Source organism: Seriola aureovittata, chromosome 11, assembly GCF_021018895.1.
Source record: "Seriola aureovittata isolate HTS-2021-v1 ecotype China chromosome 11, ASM2101889v1, whole genome shotgun sequence".
Taxonomy (NCBI): Eukaryota; Metazoa; Chordata; class Actinopteri; order Carangiformes; family Carangidae; genus Seriola; species Seriola aureovittata.
The window spans coordinates 4,173,141-4,197,782 of NC_079374.1; the positions used below are offsets into that span (position 1 = coordinate 4,173,141).

Here is a 24,642-nt window from a genome sequence, read left to right on the forward strand (position 1 = left end):
CATCCTTTCCCTCCTCTTCACTTTTCCTCCCCAACCCTCCTACTTTCCTCTTTCCTGCCAGTCCAGCTCTTTTCTTCTCCTCCATCTCCTCCCTCGTCTTCTCTCCATCTCCCTGTTAACTTTCCTCTTTCCTGTCTTTTTCTTTTCCCTCTCCTTCTCCTCTCTTCCATATTTTTGTCACTTCCTCAATTTCCTATTATGTCCTCTCTCCTTCCCTTCATTGCTTTCTCCCCTTTTCACATTTCTTATCCTACTTTCCTCTTTCACTATCTCTCTTCCTCCGTTTCCTTTCCCTCTTTTCACTTCCTTCTCTTTTCCCTTTCCTTCCTCTGTTCCTTTCTTTTCCTCCTTTTCTCACCTCTTTTCAGTTTCCAATCCTTTTCTCTCTCATTCAGTTGTTTCTTTCACATGTCTTCTCCTCCTCAACTTCCTTTCTTTTCACTTCTTCCTACTTTTCTATCCTTTCTCTCTCATTTCCTCTCTTTCATCCTGTCCCCTCTTTTTCTACCTTTCTCTCCCTTTCCCTTCCTAGTTCCTTTCCTCATACCTTTCCCCTCCTCGCTCCTTCTCTTTCCTCATCCATTCTTCCACTCGTCCTCTCCTCCTTCCTGGAGTCTTCTCCCTTCATATCCTCCCTCCTTTCCCTCTGGCATGTCAGAGCTTTCAGAAAGAGGAAGAGAGAGAGAAGTAAGTGTGTGTGTGTGTGTGTGTGTGTGTGTGTGTGTGTTTGTGTTTGAGAGAGAGAGAGAGAGAGAGAGAGAGTCAGACAGATAAAGAGACCAGGAGAGAGAGCGAGCAGACTGAAGCTGAGCAGTGAGCGGGTTGAGCAGCAGGAGTGCGTCTGTCCTCAGAGCCGTGGATGATCCAGTCTCAAGTGTCACTGAGAGTCAAGAGTCTGCAGGACTGGACTGACTGATGGTCCCACAACAAGAAGCAGGACCTGTCCTCTGAGTCTCCTTCATCAGGACTAAACCTTCTTACTTCTGGATGATCTATCACCTTCCAGACCAGCGCAGAGCCTGAAGCCTGAAGCTGCTCCAGCTCGGCAGAATAAATCATTCCCCTGAGAGACAGAGGAATAAAGAAGAAGAAGAAGAGAAGGGGGAGGAAAAGTCAGTCTGTCTACAAAAGACAAGAACAACCAAAACAACTTGGATATATTGCCCCTTCTGAAATCTAGAGGAAAAGAGGAATAAAGAAGAAAAAGTGAAGCAAGAAAAGAAGGAAAACTTTCATTGTAAGATCAACCCAAAGAGGATGTTGGGATCTACTGCATCCACTCAGATGCAAAGACAAGGAGGAGATTTAAAGGTGAAAATAAAGACAGAGTAACAGGAAGGAAGACAAAAGGTGAAATAAAGCAGAAAGCTGTCACTGTATTAATCAACAAAGATGTTGTAGACCAACATTTGTGTGAACTTCACTCTCTCAAGTCTGGATAAAGGAGGAAGAGCGATAAGTAAAGGGGGAATACAGAAGAAAAAAATCTAGGAAAAGAGTCTGTTTTTTAGTTTTGGGATATTTTAATAAATTATTCTGAAAGAGAAGGAAAGAAAACAAGTGAAACCACCTGAATTTGCAGTTTGGTAAAGACGTACCGAAGTACCTGCAAAGAAAAGTCAAAGGAAACCACAGAAATGACGGAGTGAGGAGTCAAATCAAGGAATAAAAAGGACACAGAGGGATAAACGTAAAGACGAAAAGACAAATATCTGGAAAGAAAAGAGGAAAAAAGCAGATACAGAGAAGAAAAGGACTAATCAACTGGAAAAAGGGGCAAAAAGGTAGAAAAAGGATGAACCAAGAGGAAAAGCAAGAGTAAAGAGAATAGATAGAAAAATCCTGAAATAGAGAAAACAATTGAAACCAAAACCCAGAAGTAAGGATCAAGTAGAACGCAGGTGTGACGATGAGGCTCCTGGTGCTTCTCGCAGCTCCTCTCTCCATCCTCGTCCTCCACATTTTGGTGGCGGCCTCCGCGGGCAGCATGTCCCCGGGCCGGCTGGAGCGCTGGGTGCGCTCAGGCCTCCAGTCGCTGCAGTGGGACCAGCTGGACCGGTGCCTCCGCATGTCCTCCCTCTCTGAGGCCGAGTGCAGGCAGCTCGCCCACCTGCCGCTATCCGCCGTGGCCGTTTACGTGTCGGAGCCTCGCACTGCTGCAGGTAGGGAGGGCAAAGGTCACATGTCACTGGAGTATTTTTTAAATTTATCCTTATTCTGTGGAAAGAACCTGTCAATAATGTATTTGTATGCGTGTCCACTGAAGTCAAACTTTTTCCAAGATGATGTTTAAATGTTCATCCAGATAGAGGAAATACACTAAAATCATGTTTATAATGAAGGAATGAAGAGGGCAGAATCAATATATCTTAATATAAATATCAGTCTAAAGAATGAGACCATCCTGATTAATAGGTGTAAATTCTGCATGAAAAAAAAGTGAAAGTCTGTTTGAAACTTATTTAATAAATTTGTGTTGTTGTCTCATATCAAACTGAGAATTACATTGATCAAATGTTATAGATTTGACCAAATTATATAAAATCTTCAAAACTGTTGTTTTCTGGATGAACAGATTAGATCTATGTGGATTAGTTTGAATATTAGAATTAATATTAATGTAATTAACAAAAATATGAGTCAAAAACGTCAAGATGTCTTCAAAATCCAAAATATTACATTCTGTACATGTATTAAATTATTAGATAGTCTATAAATATGAACTGAAGTTATTTTAAATAGATGAAAAATAGAAGTAGTCTGTCTGTTGTGTCTATGAACAGCAGGCGCTGTCTTTATTGCCCTTTATGGTGTTTATATTCAGTAGCACTCTTGACTTCTACTTCTTTCTGGTACTTTTAAAGTGTGTTGAGGTAATGTCAGATGTCATTTTACCTAATAAATTTAGTCATCTATGCAAGAGACACATTTTCTCTTATATTCTAATATCTGTTAAATGTAGCATTAACCTGGTTTACTACTTGTAAACCCCTTCAGGTACCTCAGACAAGGTTCTGGCCATCCTGCCGGACTCAGGTGGGGTGGTGAGCTCCAAACCGCGGGCAGGTTTCGGCGTCAGCCAGGTGCTGAATGGAGGGGAGGGTCCCCACAGACACCAGCAGCCTTTTCCCGGCTCCACGGCCCATGATGCCGTGCTGGTGCTGGATCCGAGCCCCGGGGAAAACTTTGGACATCCGGTGGTCCTTTTCTACGTCGACGTGAACGTGACGAAGAAGAGATGCTCCCACCTGGATGGTTACTACCTGGGTGAGTCAGCGGACACTCAGTCTTTCTTTGCATGTATTTTTAACTCATGGTTGTTTAAATTAGTCATTACCTGCAGGTGTATTCGACTGTTAAATGTCTCATCATTAGGTTTTTTGGGATATTTAAATTCGGACTAAATTAATCCTTATAGAATACAACAGAAACATTTGTCAGCTAATCATAACTGAAAAAAGGGCTGTTTTTTTTGGCGTGATGAAGCTTTAAACTTATAGCACTAGCAGTAGTAATAATAAAAACCTAGTAATAGCAGTAGTTGTGATATTGTTATAGTAGTGGTGGTAAAGCAAGACAGCTGCAAAAGTAGTCATAATAATAATGACTAACGGTGTGCCACAGGGATCCTTTCTTGGTCCATTTCTATTTACATTGTACCTAGTAATAATCATTCTCCTAAATCTGTATTCAACATTCATATTATGAAAAGTTTCAGGTCCTTTCAAATGGAATAAACTGCAAGTTACCTTCAAACCAGATTCTTTCAGTCCCCATCAAGATTTTAAGGCTTAGTTATCTGAAGTTTTTATTATTCGTAAACATTTTTATTGACCGTATCTGTCACTTGATTGCTGGTTGTCTGGCCTCATATGCAGTATGTTGTTTCCGTCGCTGGTTGTCTGACTATTAATGTTTGTTCTTCTCAGGTTTCTCTTGAAAAAGACATCTCAGTTTCAAAGAGACTGCTCAATTAAATAAAGTTAAATTTAGTAGAAGCAGCATTCATAGTAGAAATTTCATTTGTGAGAGGGTTAACCATGAAACATCAGCATTTCTAAAAAAAAACAAAACAAAACAAAAAAAACCCCAAAAAGCTCCACTTTTGGTGGTGGCAGCCTCACTGTGAATAAAGTGTTTCCAAAGTGCTTTACTCATGTAGAAATGGTCTAAGGGGACAGGAAGTAAGTGTATTCTGCAAAGGTCCTCACAGGTTCTGGAAAAGCAATGCGTGTTAAAGTGCAAGTTATTCACCTCCCGCTGTGAGAGAGGTTAGGGCCAGATGTTGAGGTGAATTTGGCCTTGTGTTACACGAACACACACCTGTCAATTATTCATACAGACACACACACAGAGCACTGTGCCCCCTGCTGGGTTCCTGCAGATGGAGTTTAACCAGCGTCTTTTAGAGAGAAACTTTCTTTAGACCTCATTTAACCTGGAGAGCACAAGGAGAAAGAGAGAGTGGAAGGAGGAGGAGGCAAAGGGGAGGTTTGGTACACAGAGGAGGAGAAGACAAGAAGAGAGGAGTAAATGTGAGGAGGTCAACTGGAAGCTCAGGAAGGGAAGAGGATAAATGATAGATGTTTCCACAGGATGGTGGAGCTGCAGTTTATTCAGGTTATAAAATGATCTGAGGCTCCTAATCTCTCCCAAAACTTTAGTTTCCACATCCATCAGGCCCCCCCCCCTGTGCTGGGAATATTACCTGACCCCGGGTTCTTCATCTTTACTTAGGGATATAAGCACAGGATACTGTAAACTAAAATGATTAACTTCAGTCTTTCCAAAAGACATTTGGTTTGCAGAGGTCACAGCAACACACTGATGGCAATGGACGGCAACAATGAATAAACAAGGACATGAAAGATATATGCAAATATTTAAAGAATATAAATAAAGAAATATAATGAAACGTTTCAATATAAAAAGATAAAGTGCAGGAGTGCAAGTAGTCATCTACATGCATACACCTGTAAAACATAAGTCTGATGACATTACACCTGCACAATGACATTTTTACCTTTTCAGGATTGTCCAGGTTCAGTGGTCGACCACTGATCTTATTCTGCACTACAGGAAGTTAAACTGCAGGAAGTTAAACTGCTGTTGCTCTCTGCGTCTTCAGGTGACGAGTGTTTGACTCTGGCTTTAAAGGGTCGTTGTCAGAACCAGCTGAAGCGTCGGCAAGCCGGGCCAGAGAGGCTCATGGGTAATGGGCATAGTCGGCTGGCAGGTGGGGCGCTGCGTGGAGGCACCATTACCACCAGCGGTGCTAGCCGTCTGGTGGAGCGGGCCATCGGGGGGCTCTGTGAAGTCCACTTCCTGCCACTGGTGGTGGGAGTCGAAGACAGCAACCGAACACAGAGACTCCGATGTGTGGGTGAGTCTCAACTCGCTACGTTTACTGGGTCTCAGCCTGTCTGAACAAAACCCAACAGCAACCCAACAACATACTTTTGACTGATAAACATTAAGTAGTGGGAAGGTGCATTTTGATATCTTGTATTTTTTTTTTTTTTTAGTCTTTTGATGGTGGCTAGCAATTTCCCCCTTCTTTCTGTATTTGTGCTAAGCTAGGCTAAACATATCCTGAGTCTCTAAATTGACTAAATTCATCCACAAACATGAATTCTTGATTAATGGAAGATAGATCCTTGTACGCACCACCGAATAAAGTTTCACCTGGCATGCTAGTGGCTCTGTGAGGCTGTACTCATACTTTTAGCTAAATGCTACCATTAGCATGCTAACCATCTTAGTCTATGCATGCAGACATTTGTTAATTACCACTAAACACTGAAGTACAGCACTGGCTGATAAAATATCATAAGTTTTGCAAGTATACGTTTAATCTAAAACAAAATAAAACATATATAACATACATATAAAACAAAATACTAGACAAATTAAAATATATTGACCTATAAATGGCGCTAGATAAAACATCAATGCATCACCAAAGTCAATAAGATTCACCCTCTAGGTGGCTTGAAAATCTTTGCTAAATTTCATGCCAATCGATCCAGCAGTAAAGACATTTCACACTTTCAAGACCGAAAATGTCAGTGGTTGCGCTTGATGAAAAGTCAGGGAATAAAACAAAGACATCAGTTTTCATCCTGCATGTTTCAGAGTATCCATCTCATCCATGTCTCTGAAAGTTGATTTTGGTTGGGCGCAGAAAAAAAGTTAAATAATCTGATGTCAAATAGTCTTGGGATTGTTCAAATCCACCTGAGTTTTATGGGTTGTGTGGTTTCACTTCTCCCAGTAGGAGACTTTGTGAGTGAGATGTAGACTCAATCTAATGTTCTGCCAAGACCACCCACTCCTGCAGCCTCTGCCAGCAACCTGGGCGTCATGAGAAAAACTTCTGGGAAAATGTTATTTTTGCTGTTATGGCAAACATAAACAATCCTCGGGATAAACCCACAAACCAGCCTTTGGCACGCTGCAAGTATGAAGAGATTAAGTATTCCTTAACTTTTGATTGTGTCCCATTTAAACCCACCGTCTGCTGAGTAAGCAGGTTTCAGCGCTCAAGCTCCACTTTATTTAGAAGTCGTTTCCAAGACAAGCACCTGAGCGCTTTCTGTGATGCTGACACTTCTTCATCTCTGAAATCTTCCATGGCCCTGCCTCCAACAGACCATGCAGAGTTTGCGAGGTGTCCTCAGCCTCTGCCCATGGGCTCTCCTAGTTTACCCGTCTCCAGCTGTGAGCTGAATAAAAACACCAGACGCTGCCACCAGCAGCCGCTGGCCACCCACCTGTCCTGCCGACTCTACCAGACCTGTGACCACGCTGTGCTCATCTCAGGTAGGACACTGTGTCTATAACTTAATAACTGCATAAATGAATTGCTCTCACCTGTATCTCCAAGTGCCAGTAATGTGCAGAAAGGCTGAGGTGATCTGTACTGTTGCATTAAAAAAGAAAAAAATCAACGGACAGATGAGATTTAATGCAGAGGGCTCAAATTGGAGAGAAGACGATGCTTATGTTCAAGTGACGAAGCCCTGTAGTGGCCATAGTAAGTATGATGGGAGTAAAGGAGGAAGTCAGCTGATGTTATGGAGCTTAAAGTCTGGCACATGTTGGGGTGGACTCTAACTATTATAACAAAATTGGTTTTGTATCTAAACCTACCAGAATTTCACTATTGTATGTGTGTGTGTGTGTGTGTGTGTGTGTGTGTGTGTGTGTGTAGGTGGCTGGCAGCAGCAGATGACGTTCCAGCGTCATGTTCAGAACCTTCAGAGGTTCTACAGAATGCTGCGGAACAACGGTTTTCATAAAGATCACATCAAGACCTTCTTTGCCAGCAGTGGACAACTTCCTGGTGAGACGGTGTTTTCTCTCTTTGACCAAATTTAAGCAAAAAATCTCATTGCTATCTCAGGTCAACATGGCAAGTAAAAGTACACACTTCAGAATAGCTAAACAGAAGTAGTGGAGTAAAAACTACAATATTTCCTTCTGAAATGTAGTGAGTTACTTCAGTTCTTTCCACGGCCACATACAACATATTTTGCACCAAAAACCTTATGAGACTTTTTCTGTTAATTTGCAGCTCGCCACAAAAACATCCATAAAGACAGACCACTTTATTAAAGCTGCTACGTTTTTAGAAATATGATTTACTTTGCAAGTAGATAAAGAAGAACCGGCTGTGAGCTGGTTTTTCTCTGTTGTTGGAGGGAAAAAAAACAACAAAAAGAACTCCACCAATGATTTAATCTGACAATCTTCATCATCTCCACCCAACAGACGACATAGAGGGTGTGTACTCGGCAACGGAGAAAGCGGTGATCCGAAACCACGTGTCGTACGTCTGCAGGAAGCAGCACTGCGCCGACACGTTGGTTCTCTACCTGAACTCGCCAACACGCAACGACGGCACCATGCTGCTGTGGGACGCCAACCTCAACGGCATTGTAAGAGAGACTCTCACACAGTACACAGTGAATCAGGCACCGAGGACGAATGGGTTTGTGGGTAATCAGTGGGTGTAAAGTTCCCCAGATACAGACGTGTACACACTTTAAACAACAGACTGGTGTCTTCAGAGCAGATCACAGCGGAAAATGATTGGACACACATGGAAGCCATTATCAGACTGATAAGATGGTTCCATTGAACACACACACACACACACACACACACACACACACACACACACACACACACACACACACACACACACACACACACACACACACACACACACACACACACACACACACACACACACACACAGAAGGACCACCCAGACAACAGTATTTCTGTCATACAAGTTTCTGAACATGAGGATATGAGCTCATCTTTAAAGTCGATCATTACGCCAATCAGCCAGTCAGACTGAGTCCAGCAGGTCGTGGTCGTAATCAGGATTTTATCGTTTTGTTTTTTTGTTACTCTGTTGATACGTTAGCTCCACTACTCATTGTTTTACCTTCGTTCTTCAGCTGTCAGCTCCATCAAATGTGCCTTGAACGCACAGTATTCAAATATCACAGTTCTCCTCTTTTGGTGAAGGTCAATGTTACATGATGTTAACCTCATCCAGAGCAATTAGTTTTGAGAGTGCATATTGACTGTGTGTGCTACTGCTAACATGTTAGCTATTGCGCTAACCAGATGTATGCTAAGGCTGGTGGAACAGGAAGACCAGAGAAATATATCCCATTATTCCAACTCAGACGATTCACCAGATGAAGGTGTATCTCTTTAGTTTGTGTATTCTCACCTCTAAAAAAATATATATATAATATATATACTTGTATCTTTTTGACACTTGGTCCCTTCTTCCTCCCTTTCTCTTCCCAGGCTGATCTGAAGGAGCGGTACTCGGTGAACGAGCTGCTGGCCGACCTCGCCGGCTGCAGGGCGACTCGTGTTTTGCTGTTTGTGGATCAGAGCTACAGCGGTGTTCTGTCCAAGAGGCTGCGAGGGTCCCAGAAACACCTCAACGTGGTGCTGATCCAAAGCCAACCCCGGCAGACCCACAACCACCAGAACCAGAGGTTGAACCCGGGCTCGGAGGACAGCAGCTGGTCCCTCATCAGCCCTGCAGTCTGCCTGCTGGACCACCTGGGGAAGGTAATTTATCACTTTTCCCCCTTTGCCCCCTTTAATCTTCTAAATGATCTTCTAATTTCCTCTTCCACCAATGATGTTATCAGGGTGCAGGGATATCTCGCCTCCTGGAGCCGTGGGCCGGCCTTTTAAACGTGACGCTGGCGGGCGCTCCCTGCAACGCCACGCCACCTCTGACCGATGGAGAGATGCGGCGAGAGTACCAGGGCTGCCAGAACCTGCCGACCGCGCTGTGGCACCAGAAACACAGGAGGAGCAACTGAGAGAGAGACACTGACACTGAGCGGGAGAGAGAGAGCGACTGAGTGGGAAACAAATTAATTATGGACACACAGACACACACACACACACACACACACACACACACACACACACACACAACATACACAAACATTTGCATCACACACATGCATATTTGCCGGTGTGTGTTGACTTAGGACTTTAGCTCCAGTGTGCTTGGTGGACACCGATGTGTGTGCTTTGTGTCCTGACTCTGAACTCAAGACTGTAACCATGGCGATGACAGCTCATCCCAATGGGAGTGTCCTGAACACCATGTGAACAGTGTGTGTGTGGGTGTGTGTGTGTGTGTGTGTGTTTGTGAGTTCAGCAAGAGGACAACCACTCTTGGAGACAATTGCTAGCTTACACTCGGGTCAGTGTGTAAGTGTGTGTGTGTGTGTGTGTAAGTGTGTGTGTGTGTGTGTACACGCCACATCTCCTGGGCACTTTAACATTTCAGAGCCAATCATCCGCCTGTATTTTAATCTTTACGACAGTTATTTCTTCTTTATTTCTGTCTTCCTTCCCTCTCCTCCATTCCTCTCTTGATCTCCTCCTCTAACCTCTTCTCTACCATGTTTCCTTCTCGTCTCCTCCTTTCCTTCCCTCCTTTACTTGCATTTCTTATTTCCCTCAACTGCCTCCATCCTTTTCCATTTCCCCCCCATTTATTTTTCCCTTCTCTCTCCCACTTTTTTTTTTCCTTTTTTCTGCTCGACTTACACCTTTTTCTCAACTTCTTCCTCCCTCCATCATTTTACTTTTCCCCTTTGTTTATCTTTCTGCACCTTGTTGTCTTTCCTTCTTGGCTGTCCCGCTCTTTCTTTCCCCTTGTTCTGACCACATTTAAACAGTTGAATACTGGAATGAATTAGTCACACGACATCAGAAGTGACGAAAACACTGAGACAGAGTTTCCATCCATGTGTTGTGTGGATTTTGAATTTTTTCTTATAAGAAAACATGAATGACGACAAAAGAAAATTTTTGTTTAGTTGTCAAACTTCCTTCCAAGGACAAGAGTGAGATTTGAAGTTCAGTATTGAGTATGTTGGGAGAATATGGTGACACACAGACTACTGCTTGCTCTTTTCAAATCAGTTTGCCTCATGTTTATTCAGTGCATCATATTAACCAAGCAGAATTATTATTTCCAAAATATATTCTGTTTTTTTCTTATTGAAAAGACCAAAGCCAACAGTGCGTTATTCCATCAATCAGTACAATTCAACCCCCTGATCATTTTCCTACTGAGTAATTTCAGAATCATACAGAACAGAATATTTCAAACCTTATCCTTTAAATGAAAGCAACACTGACTCGATGAGAGACCGGCAGTGGTCTTCAGTGTCAAATCAAATAAGTTTTACACCCAAATAAAGGAAATATACTGTAGGTTATTGTAACTGGAGAGGACAGCCTGCACTGAATACGACTTGGCAATCAACAGAGTTCTGTGACAACCAGATCAGGTTTTTAACAAATTCACAGTTATACTCAATTAGTTCAATATTACTTCTATCAAGAGCTCTTTTGGTTGTGAACACGCGATTACATTAAATTAATCATAGCTGCCCCGCAGAGTCACAAAATCCCAGATCTGACGAATAAAATGTTATCATAAAGGAATGATGGCCGACCTATAAAAATAACACCCAGGAGTTAAAAATCTGGAAGTGAGGAGGTTTATTTTTAACCTTTAGAGGTGGAGGACGTTTTATTCTGAGGACGAGGGAGAGACAGAGAGACACACACACCGAGACAGAGAGATTGGTTGGCAGTGATCATGATTAAGATATGAAGCACTGAGACTGCCCTCACTGCTACACACACTCTCTATGGCATTTTAATAAAGGCACAACTTGCAAGTGGGTGTGTGTATATGTGTGTTTGTGTGTGTGTTTGTGTGTGTGTGTGTGTGGTCCATCACATGAAACATGCACATGTTCTAATATTAACCCGCCCTTACACTAACAACGTATGTGCTGTCTTTTGCTGGTACTTTGTGATTCTTGTGAGTACATTACCTCCCGTCTTTCTTCATCCCAGTAACAGTACAGTAAACACACCACAGCCCAGTGTGCATCTCCCTCCCTCCCTCCCTCCCTCCCTCACCAGCTGTGTTCCGTACAGATGTTTGCTGTTGTACTGATTTTACAGTAGAGATTCGTTTATTCAAGATGAAGATGGGGGGTTGATCAGAGGAACAACTTTTCCCAAACGTGTGGGACATTTTGGACCAGAACTGCGTCCAACAGGTTGACATGTGCATATTCACAGTTTGTGTAATGATCTGTACAGAATATGAGATGTAATTTAGCTGAAATGTTTTTAGTTGCATGCGGCATCACAAAAATCTAGTCAATAAAATACTTTTAGAAAGCAGTGAAGAGATTTATTCATCTGGTTTCCACTTCTTAAGCTCCGTCCTGATGGTGATGAGTTCAAGTTGTTGCCAAGATAAAATCAACACGGGCCAAGTTAGCACTGGAATTCTTGAGCAACCGCTTTGATGTAAACCCTACTCTAAAAGGCGATACAGCAGCAAAGCTGGACTGGCTCCAGGGTTTCACAACTACAACTACCAAGAAGCATCTATTCAGAAACCTGAATATTACTGTGGGCTGCTCACAACATCCAGTCAGTAAAGCTTTGGAGCTGTTAGCCATAACAAAGAGTTGAGATATTTATACTCTATCTTAGTGATGTTCAGAGGAAGTTGTTTTACATTAGAATCTCAATTAAAAGTAAATGTTTAAATCCAACTACAACAGGTTTTTATTTGCATTTTCTTCACAGCAAAAACTGTCCAAAGGAAGAGAGAGAAAACACACAAAAAGCTGGAAGCTCAGTTGCATTGTCTCCATATGAATTACTCTGTGATCAGCTGCAGGGATCATATACACTCACACACTGAGCACCATACCAATACCGGCTAATTCCTCCCTTTGGTCTCAAAACAGCCTCAGTTCTTTGTGGCGTGGATTCCACGAGAAACTCTCCTTTGAGATTCTGCTCCATGTTGACGTGATGCTTCACATCATTTCTGCAGATTTGTCAGCTGCACATTCAAACTGCCAATCTCCTGTTCTAGTACATCCCAGGGGCGTTGTTCTGGAGACAGGGGCAGGTCACTGAAGATGATGTGAACAACAACTGAAGCTCATGACTTGTATCTGCAGGATTTTATTCATTGCACTGCTGCCACATGATTGGCTGATTGAATAAGCAGGTGTACAGGTGTTCCTAATAAAGTGCTCGGTGAGTATATATACCCACAGACTAATGGGCTGGGTAATGGCTGATAGGAGGAAGCTACAGTGGTGCAGCAGGTGGGGAGCTCTGGCTGACAAACAGGGGCCAGGAACTATTATAACACTCATTCACAGCAACTAAAGCTGTGAAGACAGATTTTATTTATGTTCTATTAAAACTTAATGTTTTAACCACTAAACATACGAGCTACGCCATTGGTCGTGATGTCGGGGCTGAACACTGAATGTAAGCCCACTGCTTTTGTCAGCTGATAATTCTAATTAAGTTTTAAAACAAAACGTCCACAACCTCCAGTTTCTTTTTCTGTCAATGTCAAAATTTAATACCTGTAATAACAGATTTACCTTGCAATAAAAATATTGATAATTGTTGATTTAAGGATAATGACGGTAGAGGAGTCGCCACTGAACTTGTGTTGCTGCGGTTGCAAGTCTTCTGGAAATGTTACTAGTCAGACTGCTGCCTCGACCTTTACAGAGAAGTTATCTGAACATAAAACTTACATAAAATTAAAAACACATTTATGTAATAAATGCAAGTCTATGTCTGAAAGGGGCTTGTGATACAGCTGGATTCTGCTGTGTATCACCGTGTCTTTTATAGAGAAAAGCCATGACACAGCTGTTGTTTCCGGTTTTTATTTGTAACCAGATGCAGTTCTCTCTGAAACATTCTCTCCATCTGTCTCTCTCTCTCTCTCTCTTTCTCTCTCTCTCTCTCTCTGGGCCTCAGGCTGCCGATATAGTTTTACTCTAAACAGTCACCTCTGACACCGGCACTTTCAGCCCATCCAGGATGTTTTCACCAAAACAATCACAGTAACATAATCGCCTCAGTTTTTAATGACTGGGGTTAAATCTTCACAGACTGTCTGGTCACTGCCAGCAGCTTCTGCTGCAGAGGAACTTTCACCTTGACATTTAGTAAATTCTTCCCAATGTTCATTACAGCATTTCTACCATACGGTTGTTAGCTGGCTAACATTAATGTTTCCTACAGCTTCACAATTATCCGTGTCCTTTGGCATTAGCTGTAAATTGCACTTGGATATTGTCACACCAGTTCTACACATGTCAACCTGCGCCACCTATAGGAAAGGAAAGTTACAGCAGCAGCAGTTTAAACCTGCAGATAAAGGCATATTCATGCTCCCACCTGGAGTCAGTGAAAGTAATAGCTGCTTTGTTCTTCATCCTACCTGACCATGTTGCTCATCTGTGTGTGTGTGTGTGTGTGTGTGTGTGTGTGTGTGTGTGTGTGTGTGTGTGTCTTAGCTAATTATGGTTAAGCAACTAAAGTTAGAGACTGCCTAATACTAAATACATTGTAATAGAAGTGATGCATCATTAATTCTAATGGAAAATCCTGCTCTGGGAGGGACAGGTGGGGTTAAGGTTCTGTTATGTTGCTAACACTTCCTACTGCGTTTCAGCCTCAGTGTATGAATGACGACACCAGTGTCAATGTGATTTTATAACCAGCTGCAGAGTTTCAGTTTCTCCGGACTTTACTTCAGTCAGGGCTGCAGATACAACAGATATGACAAAAGAGTATGTGGTGGGTACTGGATCAAAAAAATATTCATACTCAAGTTTCTTGAGTCTGATTGTTGCTCTGTGTTTCTGTTGGTGTGTCGAGAGTTTTCTGCTGTTTCATCCACATGGCCGCATACAGACCTCCCTGGACCAGCAGCTCCTCGTGTCTGAACAGAACAGGACAATGAAAAGAGCAAAGGGGATGAAAATGAGATGAGAAACTGCATCTTAAAAATCAAAAAATCAAAAATCAGTATGAGTCTCTGATTCAGCTTCTCGGGTGAGGCATCCAGTAAACCTGTCAGGAAATAGAAAGAATCATCTTTATCTGAACCTCATCATTCATCATTCATGTTCCAGAAATAGCTTTTACAGTCCCTTAAACAACATGTTGGCTTCACCATTTGACCACTCACTTGACCAGCAGCACCTTCAGTATAGTGTGACAAAAGTGACATTTCAGATGTTACTGTCGGAGACAAAAAATAAAAAAAACACGAGGAAACACAATTTACAGGAGAAGGAGAGCAGGCGGAGGAGGAGGTGGGTCACTCATAATGTCTTGTGACACTAAAGCTGCTCCAAGAAGTGCAAAGTTGAGCTGTCTGAAATCCTCCCGCAGACTTGAACCAACTTTACTATGAATTAATAAAACCACAAGTCTGTTACTGTCTGGACTGCCAGACGGAGAGAGAGAGAGAGAGAGAGAGAGAGAGAGAGAGAGAGAGAGCAAGAGAGCAAGAGGGGGTCAGAAATAGAGATACAGATAGAGAGAGAAAGAGAGCAGGTTCATGAACAGATGGAAGCTACAGAAAGGCAGAGAGGGGATGATGGGAAAAGAAATGAAGGGAATATGAAGAGAAACTTGGGTGCCGAGTGAAAGAGGAGGTCAAGTGGTCAATCTGACCAGGGACATGGAGGAGAAAAAAAAAAAGAGAGAGAAGAGTGATGCTGAGGCTTTTCCTAAATTATGTGCTATCACACTCGAGCCTATAAATACTTCCACGCTGAGGCAGCTAGACACATTTTTTCCTCTCAGTTTTGGTCGCTCATCACACCCAAAAAACTGAGCTCTCATTCACAAATTGTTATTTTACTGCTTTATTTATTGTCTCAGTCTCATAAAACGTGTTACTTGTTCAGTTGTGTAATGATAAAAATAGAAAAATATGAAAATGAGAACAATTAAATCAGGAGTTTGGCTACACTGACACATAGTATAGGTGACCACAGAGAGCAGGAGGATCGGATTCACAGCCTTAGCAGCGTTTTCAGAATTAGCGGATAGTCCATGTAAAGCATGTTGAGCGGAGGTAAACCCCCAGGACAGGATGAGGCTTCTTCCTGTCTTTGTCTCATGATGCACTCTCGCACTTTGTGGCAGAGATTGTGTGTACTCTGACACCAGAGGTTAAATGGGCCGCTTTGTGTTTACATCACAGCGTCAATCAAAAGATGAATGGTTCTTGGACGGTGTTCCTTACACACGCCTGCAGGGGCAAATCAAGCTCTGCAGTGAGTGATGGGTAAACACCTGCATGCATCTGGATGTGACCAGTTCAGTGTGTGTGTGTGTTTGTAACCTCGGTGTGTGAGAAAGGAAGTCTTCGTAGCCAGCTCCTATATCAAAAGATGGTATGCATCAGCAGTAAAGTGACGGCTCCACTGCATTTGTGTGTGTGTGTGTGTGTGTGTGTGTGTGTGTGTGTGTGGTGTGTGTGTGTGTGTGTGTGTGTGTGGTGTGGTCCATCACCCTCTGGGGCTAAGACAGATAGCAGGAGGTTTAAGGGTCACACACAAAAACACACTCTGAGGTTTTGATCTACAGATAACAAATTTGCAAGCACTTAGGACACACAAAGACATTCAGGTGTGACTGACTGACGCACACACGCACGTACACGCACGCACACACACATACACAGTTACCAGTGGCTGTGGTTGGAGGATGAGATGGAGGAAGACACTTGGGAAAAAAAAAACAACCTCACCTTCCTCTCTCTGCGATCTGTCCATTGTGAACCACCAGGATCTGGTCCGCCTCGACGATAGTGGACAACCTGCAACATCACACAATCATTAATCCTCAATCCCCTCATGTCACTGCCTGTCACTTCAACCATGTTCCCTACAAATTACAAGTCATACACTGCTAAACCGTTAGCTGGTCCTAATTACAATGTCGTGATCACTGACTGGATCATGGTCAGAGGCTACTTTTTTTATTTTCTTCTTCTTTTCATTTCTTTATTTTGAATGAATGACGCACTTCATTTATTAGCAGCAGCAGAGTTGCCCGGAGGTGGTTGGGGTGGGTAGCCTTTGTACAAAGGGAGAGTTCTCATGGTTATAACCACAGACGGGATTGCGCAAAATCATTCTTGTGAACACTTGGGACTTCATGGATTTGTGTTTTCTCTGGCCCACTATACGCCTGTGTCCTTGGCCCCTGTTTGGCCCATATATACAGCAAGATTGTCAGCTACTACTTCCACATCTGGGCCAACTTCGGCGAACACATAGTTAATCTTGCCGGCTGCTAGACCACACCAGCGGATAACAGCCAGAATTGGCCCAGATGTAGAAGTAGCACCTTTTTGTAGCTTCAGCCAGTGTTTCTATTGGAAACCACTTTGTTCAGAGAATAAACTGAAAGTGAGCAGGCATGTAATGTTGACACTAATTCCTCTAGTTCACATGAAAACTGTGAGCACAACTGTGTAAGGAAACTTTGATGGATGCTTAACAGACATTTGGGTAATAATTTCACTGTTCACCTCCATTTCCTCTTCTAAATCAGTTTAACTAACCAGTGTCCTGTTTCCCAGCAACAGTCGACCTTTGAAGTTAAGTGTTTTCTAAGAGTATTTCTACACAGACACACAGACACACAGACACACACACACACACACACACACACACACACACACACACACACATTACTTGTTTCCCAAAGGAAAACTTTGCTGCAGGTGCAGAAGCCATTAAGAGCTTCACAACATCAGTCGTCTATGTTGATGAGGATGATGCTGTTTAACTGTCTATATATTACAAACATATACATCACAAAGCGTTCAGTGGCTTTCCTTATTTTCTCAAAACACTAGGACTAATTTTCCATCACACATCACTTAAACACTTGTGTTCATGATGAAAAAACATACAGACTCAGAAATGAACAAAAACAATATAACCTTAAATAAAACTTGAAGTTTTTGGTTCTTCCCGCAGGTTTTGAAACTTCCTAAGAAGCCTCCCATGACCTCCTGCGAGTGTGTAGGAGGCTCTCGTTAATCTACAATAAAAATGTCTGCAGTTACGATGCTTTTGGGAAACACCTGTTCAGCTTAAGGAGGTCTGAAAGATGGATTTTACAACCATCTTAGCCTTAAGATGCTTTTGGGAAACGAGGCCCCGGAGATTGTTTGAAATCGGTTTGAATGTGAGAGTCCTTCTCAGCGATGTTGCTGTGTTGTGAGTGTACAGCCACAAACGTAATAATGTTATTAGTAACAACAGAAACGATTGCCACAGCCACAGAAACAAGATCCAAGTAATAAACTGGAAATATTCTTCAGACACACGTGTGAAGAGTGGAACGACAGAGATAGAGAGAGTAATTCCAGAGGTGTCAGAGGTTGAGACGAGCGGGATAAGATGAGGAAATGGGAAAAGATTGAGACGTACGGTATCTGTAGAAAGAGAGAGTGGGAGGTGGTCATAATGTGTGGTTTGATGTTAAATATATTCAGCTGTCCTATAAAAGTAAAAAAATACACAGTCATTCCTCAGTAATCACTAACAGAGACATACAAGCACACTTCAGTTGTCACACATGTTCAACCAACCAAAGCTCTCACACACACACACACACACACACACACACACACACACACACACACACACACACACACACACACACACACACACACACACACACACACACACACACACACACACACACACACACACACAGAAAGAGAGCTGAATATGTCACTCTGGGTTGGGGAACTCTGAATGAACTTGTCTGTAAATTATTAAAGTTAATATTTATGACCACTCCCTGATGAGAGTCTGATTAAAGCCACACTCAGCTATCTGAATGGCTCTCAGCTTCGTGATGCGACGCAGTGGGGAATCAGGGAAATTATTCCCAAGGTGTTGTAAGATGCACAGATGAAAGTTTTCTCTAATTTTCAGAATTTTCTTTCATGTAAATGTACGAATCTGAAAAAAGGATATTGAACATTAAAAAAAAAAAAAAAAAAGGTTCAGACCTCATGCCTCTCCAAACTGCTGCATGTCACTTTAAAGCTTCAGCTGAGCCACCACTCTGCTTTAATGTCATCAAGACCATCTTTGGACGTCCACCTTCAATATTTGATAGAAAACCTCGGTCACAGGTAGAAATATCTCTCTCTAGAGACTGCAGACGTCAACGGGTTTTTTCTCCACTCATTCAGGCTTTTCACCACCAAGAAAACATCCCGTGTGTTTACATGCAGACACTATATTCAGGATATACAGTTCATGTCCTGTTTTTAGGTTGAGGTTAAAGTTTTATATTCATTAATACAAGTGTAACCTTTGAGGTTTTAGTCCTGGTTAAATGAGTGAAGACTCACCCACAGCTGATAACTTGGTGTCATGTGTTAGGACGAAGCCTTCCTGACTGCAGACCGTTTTGACACGTCATGGCAGGAAAAGCACAGGTGTTACTAATAACATTAATGACGGCTGGTTTACATGGAGACGCATCATTTCCAGAGCCCACGTACGATGCAGGGTGGCTCACTGACAGAGATCCCTGGGATCATTGTTAATGCTTTTCCTAAAATACAACCTACTGATACTAAACTTATAATTTATTATACTCCGAGTGTACAATTTAGATTCTACTGTCAAGCTTTGGGTCCATAGAATTACCATTTACATTGGCCAAACATTTGCCTGACCTGCACACTTTAATTTAAAAAGTAATATAACCATGGTAAATAAAGAATGGAAATCCCCTCCTCTTTCAGGTAGGCCATCATATACTTGTTTTTCAAAATTGTGCATCTTCTACACATTTAATTACTCCCAACTGCAAACAGTTCTCCTCTTCCTGTTTCTAGTCAAATCACCTCCTATTACTTTTTGAAGGAAACGAACTTCCCTCAGTTTTTGTTTTTAAGACTCGTTATTTGTATTTTTAAGACAGTGTCATTTCAAAAGAGTAGGCAGGAAATAATCTGAATGAAAGGAGTACAGTATGAGATAAAGAGGGTTTTAAAGCAATGAAACTTTAGACATGCAGTAGGTCTACCCAAAGAGTTCGACACTGCGTCATCGCCACATACATTTCAGTATTCTGTTAGATGAGCTTGATTTTAGCAGCAGATTGCTGCCATGTTCAGTAGAAGGGAAAAATTCACAATAAATTCCCAATAACAGAGATTTCAAAGGCTTCAAAGTCTAAATCTTCATCTGTCTGCTGTGATTGTGTGTTTTAATTTAATTTAAGGCCAGACTGATTCAGTTAATAAACAGCCCTGATCCTGCCACCAGACTCCATCTGTCACTGCTATTCAAAGATTAAGAAGCTGCTGGATCAACTCATTCAAAAGACAACTGATCAATAAATAATCATCAGATTTAGGAGAGAGACAATTAATGTACATGATAAGATGATGTCTGTCTGTCAGACCTGGGAACAACGTCTCAGTATCAACACTGTTAAACAAAAACAGTTAAACAAAATGTTGCTGCTGGATAATATAAATATGTTTTCTCCATGAATGAATCTCGAGTATGGACAGTTATTCAATAACACAATACAATGCCAGTTTGTGCAATGTTCATTTTGTTGTTGTTACTTCAAAAATTCATGAGTGGTTTTCTTTACCGGAGCAACAATTAGCACAGTCGTATAAAAACAGCAAGTTTGACAAATGCCTCAGAGCTTCGGTGTCAGTAACAGTCACAGATGACTAGTTACAGTCAACATCTGTGGACAATGTTTGTTTGCATGGGTCAGAGTTTCCATACAGGTGTGCACATTCTTCGGTTGTGAAAAATAAGACTCCTCACGCTTTAAAAAGTCGTTTTTATATGTAAAGATTTTTGCTGGGTTACACACTGTGAGATTTCCAAGTTTACAGTTTTGTTGTTTTTGGTTTGTTGACTGTTTCCAAAAGCCATTAGGTCCAGATCTATAATTACTGGAGCAGACAACACAGCCTGATGTGGAAAAAGAGCAGGATGTGGAAAGAACAGGTTGTCCTCACAGGTAATTTGATATACACAAATAAACACATTTAGCTTTTTGCTTTTGTTGATCAAATTAGTCAACTTTCTTCTGTACAACAGAAACCGTGATTTAATAATGTTAGTCATGGAACAAGAAGAAAGAGAAAAAAAACACAAAATCCATTGTACAGAGGAAATGATGATAACTGGGTCCGTGCCGTGTAGCCGGCATCAGTACCACAGGCTGCTTCGCTCCTAATGTCTTCTAATGTCTGCGAGTGTCACAGCCTTTCAAGTCTTTTTTCAATATCACTCCGACTGATGAATAACCAGACATCTGTTTCTTTTACTTTTGTTGACCTGTCATCACGCGTCACCTCATATCCTCCAATCAGCTTTCCATTTAATCTCTCCATCCTTCTCTTTGTGTGCGCTCTAATCCTGTTTTCCTTTCACCACATCCCTCTTTTCCTTTCATCTCTTCTACTCACATTTGGTTCTTCTTTTTGGTTCGGTCCTGTATTACCACCGCTACTGTAACCACACTGTAACAGACCACTCTCATTTATAGAGCAGAATGTCTGTTTATTCACTCAGTGTCAAAAGAACAGAAACCCAGCTCCAGTTCCACATTGGAGGATCTTTTTGCTCACAACAACTTGCAGTCAGTATTAGAAAGGACCATGTGCATTCACAAACATAGCCATGCTTCACCTGATTGTCCACGGATGAGTGGATGTTACTATTTGACGGATGCTTTTCTCTTTTCCATTATTACAACAACAACATCGTCACTCTGTTGATGTGTGGATAAAACTGGTGTGCTATGATATTAAGTTTTAATTGCTGCTGTAGTGTTTTTAAAAAGGGGCTATTTGTATGTTTTCTCTGCCACAGAATGTGGTTTCTTGTCAGGAGCTTAATACATCCTCTGAGCAGCGCTACGTCTTCAGCGCAGATTGGAGGCTACAGTGACTCGGTATCGGATAGTGATAAGATGGGCTAGGGCTAGCATGCTAACTTCAGCAGAATAAAAGACGTGAAGGAGAAGAGTTGGCATTGCTTTCCACCACTGGAGACAGCTCTTGCCAATTGAAGGAATGAAGTTTGATACTGAACTCGCAACGTTTCTTCCAGACTGGTAAGTTAACAGCTGTTAATGCCAACGTTGGCTATGTAGCAATAGCAAAACTTACAAATAGCTCCTTCAACACAACACTGTGGCTCAAGTAAAACAAGCAAACTTATCAGGAAGATTCCTAGTTATAAAGAAAGGAAGCAGGAAACTTCCCTCCTAACAAGACACAGCTTGGTAGTAATGTCACCTGTGTGCGACCACTATAGTCGTCCTGTTGGTGCAGACCTTGGCCAGTGAAGCCTGGATGTTCCTCTCAGTTTGGGTGTCCAGTGAAGAAGTGGCCTGATGGACCAAACACAGTATATATGAGTGTAATAAGTAGTATAATGAAATTAAATACTATTTGTTGACATATATTCCACTGCAGAGAAACATTTTAGCTACTAACTGCTAAAATGTGTGAATTTATTGTGAATTTATTAAGTGTGCTAGTGCATTTAATGACTGCTGCGTGACTGAATTGTCTTTGGGATTTAATTTGTTTGGGCCTCTCTTGTAAAAGGGATGTTGGACTCAGTGAAAATTGGACACAGAACTTTATTGACACAGTGTTTAGGACGGCAGTCAAAGCTGGACACGGTCAGGCACGTTAAAGTAATTAAAATCCGGCAGCCTGAGAAGTGCAGAAGACTTAACGTGGACACACTGGAGTAGGCGACATGTGTCAGTTATGTGATTTATGTTTTTTTTATTAAAAGGGGAATGAACAGGTGCATGTGTTCAGTTGCAGCAAAGTGTGTTCAACTTCATGTTCCACCTCCATCCTCACCTCATCCAGCAGAATGATCTCAGGTTCTTTCAGGATGGTTCGAGCTATCGCCACTCTCTGCTTCTCCCCGCCACTGAGCTTCAGCCCTCGTTCCCCCACCTCTGTGTCATAACCTGGTTAAACACAGATAATTTTGATAATGAAAGAGATGGCTCTAACATCAGGATTCAAATTGACAAACATAATATTACAGGTCTGCTTCAGCAAAGTCAAAGTGAAACGACTGACCCTGAGGAAGCTCCAGTATCCTTGTGTGTATGTCAGCAGCCATGGCAGCTCTCTCCACCTCCTGGTTGGTGGCTGCGACTCGGCTGTAGCGGATGTTGTTGCCGATGGTGTCGTTGAAAAGAACGGTATCCTGGGGAACCACGCCGATGTACGACCTTAGAGAGGACTGACGCACCTGAGACACAGTAAAGACAGCGAGGGAGAGTGGTTACCGTTGTACACCAGATGTTCTGTGGAGCTTAGCAAGGTATTTTCCAGGTATTTTGCTAACCTGGATTTAACGTAGAACCAGCTTTGGAACCTACTTTCATTAAGTGTTTAATTCATGCTTAATTTAAAAAAACAAACATGTATGGGTACAGCATGGCACTTGGGTTGTAACATGTACCAGTTTACGTAATTTCAAGAGTCTGAGATAAAATCCAGTTCCATCTCCTTTGACCAGATTGCAAATCTGATTGTATCTGTCTTGGTTTTTCCAAGCTGCATACAAATCAGGGTCCAGAGGAAACCAGACCAGAGGATAGTGGTAACACATGATGCTGTTGGAAAATAGCTAAAAACAAAAAAGGCTGCAAGGTAAATAACTTGTGTGATTTAGTGTTTTCATAACAACATCACCAGTTTAGCTATAAGGGCGAATCACATGAACGGATTAGAATAAAATTTTGCTTCATCTCACACTGCCCAATCACCCACATGAATAATCACATGGTTTCACTGATCAGGGATTTAAGAAAAAAACAAAACAAAACAAAACAACAGCACAAAATGTCTTTCCTTTTTAAACAAAAAACAAAAGTTGACTTATGTGGCTTTGTTCACAACTTTTTCAACATCTGGCTAGAAAGCATTTCACAACAGGTTTTCAGTCCATCTCAAATGCTTCTTGGTTGCAATGTCACCACAAGACTCATACGTGTAGTGACTCTACGTATGAAGGGAGTATCAGCGATCTTCAGATCTGCAGGTCACAGTTCTAACAGATATGTCTATGAGCCGGGAAAATTTCTCTCTTTACTTGGTCGTCTTTTTTCTCTCCCTCTCTCTCACACACACTCAGCATACATCTACATAAATGTTGCATGGCTAAATTCATCCTATACTATATAATGCATGCTGCCCTAGGTCACAGACAGCACACATGTCCTAAACTGATTTCTGTACATGTCTATCATTGCGTGTCTCTCTCAGGCTTTTATGCTTCTGTCCTTATCCACAAGGCTTCTTCTCCATCTTTCTTATAATTAACAACACATCTCATCTTGTTATAAGACGTGGTAACTAGGTGACAGTAACTCATTAAAAATGTGGTCTTTGCCTTCTTTTACTCACGTGTCAATAAACAATTCATTCATCAATGAATAATTTGCCGTGCTAATTTAGGCTGCAATTATCGGTAGAAAAATAGAGATTCAATTAAAACGATGGGTGGAAAAAATGTGGCTAGAGGGACTGTTAACACTGCAGAGTGAAAAGGTGGTGAACTGTAGAGAAACCCGGAGGAACTGGTTTATAAAATAACAACTACGATCACTCCACATTATTTTCTTTTAGATTGCTATTTTCAATTTGATTGTTGAAAGGATTTGTTCTGTGCACTTATTACATCCATTGCCACATCATAAAGATCAACCACATTTGATCAGGAGGTAAGAGACTGTTGGGAGCAGAAGAGGCAGGCAGACCATACCGACACCAGTACGCTTCAGTGTCCAAACGGGTACGAGTGAAATGGTCGTGATGTTTTTCCCCCGTTTAAGAATAAACCTCTCAGTATTATGTGAATCTGGCTCTTCATCTCTCCAGAAATAATTTCCGGTTTTCAATGACTCTCTGGTCAGTGTGCAGTACTTTGAGTCTTTCCTGTGGAAAGCTTTCCTCCGCAGCCACAACAATACAAATTCCATTTCCTGCACCAGCTCGGTTTGGCTGGTAATCACTCACTTTCCCTTAATTTGATCTTTGCTGTTTACTTTTGTTATTTCTTCCACTTGAGAACAACACAACATCTGTTTCTGATAGAGGCGGGCTGACAGAGCTGTAACACCAAATGTTATAAAATGAGAAAGAGACAGATG

At 41.9% G+C, this 24,642-nt stretch overlaps 2 protein-coding genes across 2 annotated transcripts in view; one reads left to right on the forward strand and one right to left on the reverse strand.

Moving 5' to 3' along the window:
- The first annotated feature begins 1,909 nt into the window (after nucleotides 1-1,909).
- si:ch211-67e16.11 (uncharacterized) lies at nucleotides 1,910-11,778 on the forward strand. Its single transcript, XM_056390272.1, has 8 exons — nucleotides 1,910-2,162; nucleotides 2,998-3,267; nucleotides 5,129-5,383; nucleotides 6,652-6,822; nucleotides 7,214-7,345; nucleotides 7,774-7,940; nucleotides 8,833-9,105; nucleotides 9,189-11,778. Exons 1-8 carry the CDS (start codon nucleotides 1,910-1,912, stop codon nucleotides 9,363-9,365), a joined length of 1,698 nt encoding a protein of 565 aa, XP_056246247.1. The 3' UTR covers nucleotides 9,366-11,778.
- Nucleotides 11,779-13,223: 1,445 nt separating this feature from the next.
- Nucleotides 13,224-24,642, reverse strand: part of abcb6b (ATP-binding cassette, sub-family B (MDR/TAP), member 6b) — a 30,186-nt gene continuing 18,767 nt past the window's right edge. Inside the window, exons 15-19 of the mRNA XM_056389541.1 lie at nucleotides 22,562-22,736; nucleotides 22,334-22,446; nucleotides 21,752-21,846; nucleotides 16,187-16,255; nucleotides 13,224-14,362 (exon numbers count right to left, since the gene is read on the reverse strand). Coding sequence (XP_056245516.1) covers nucleotides 14,248-14,362; nucleotides 16,187-16,255; nucleotides 21,752-21,846; nucleotides 22,334-22,446; nucleotides 22,562-22,736 — 567 coding nt within the window. The 3' untranslated portion in view covers nucleotides 13,224-14,247. The remainder of the gene's footprint in view (nucleotides 14,363-16,186; nucleotides 16,256-21,751; nucleotides 21,847-22,333; nucleotides 22,447-22,561; nucleotides 22,737-24,642) is intronic.

Excerpts from the sequence above, each read along its gene's own strand:
- si:ch211-67e16.11 (XM_056390272.1), top strand. The coding sequence starts at position 1,910 with ATGAGGCTCCTGGTGCTTCTCGCAGCTCCTCTCTCCATCCTCGTCCTC. Across the intron at positions 3,268-5,128 it reads CCTGGATGGTTACTACCTGG|GTGACGAGTGTTTGACTCTG; the intron begins GTGAGTCAGCGG and ends CTGCGTCTTCAG. Across the intron at positions 7,346-7,773 it reads CAGCAGTGGACAACTTCCTG|ACGACATAGAGGGTGTGTAC; the intron begins GTGAGACGGTGT and ends TCCACCCAACAG.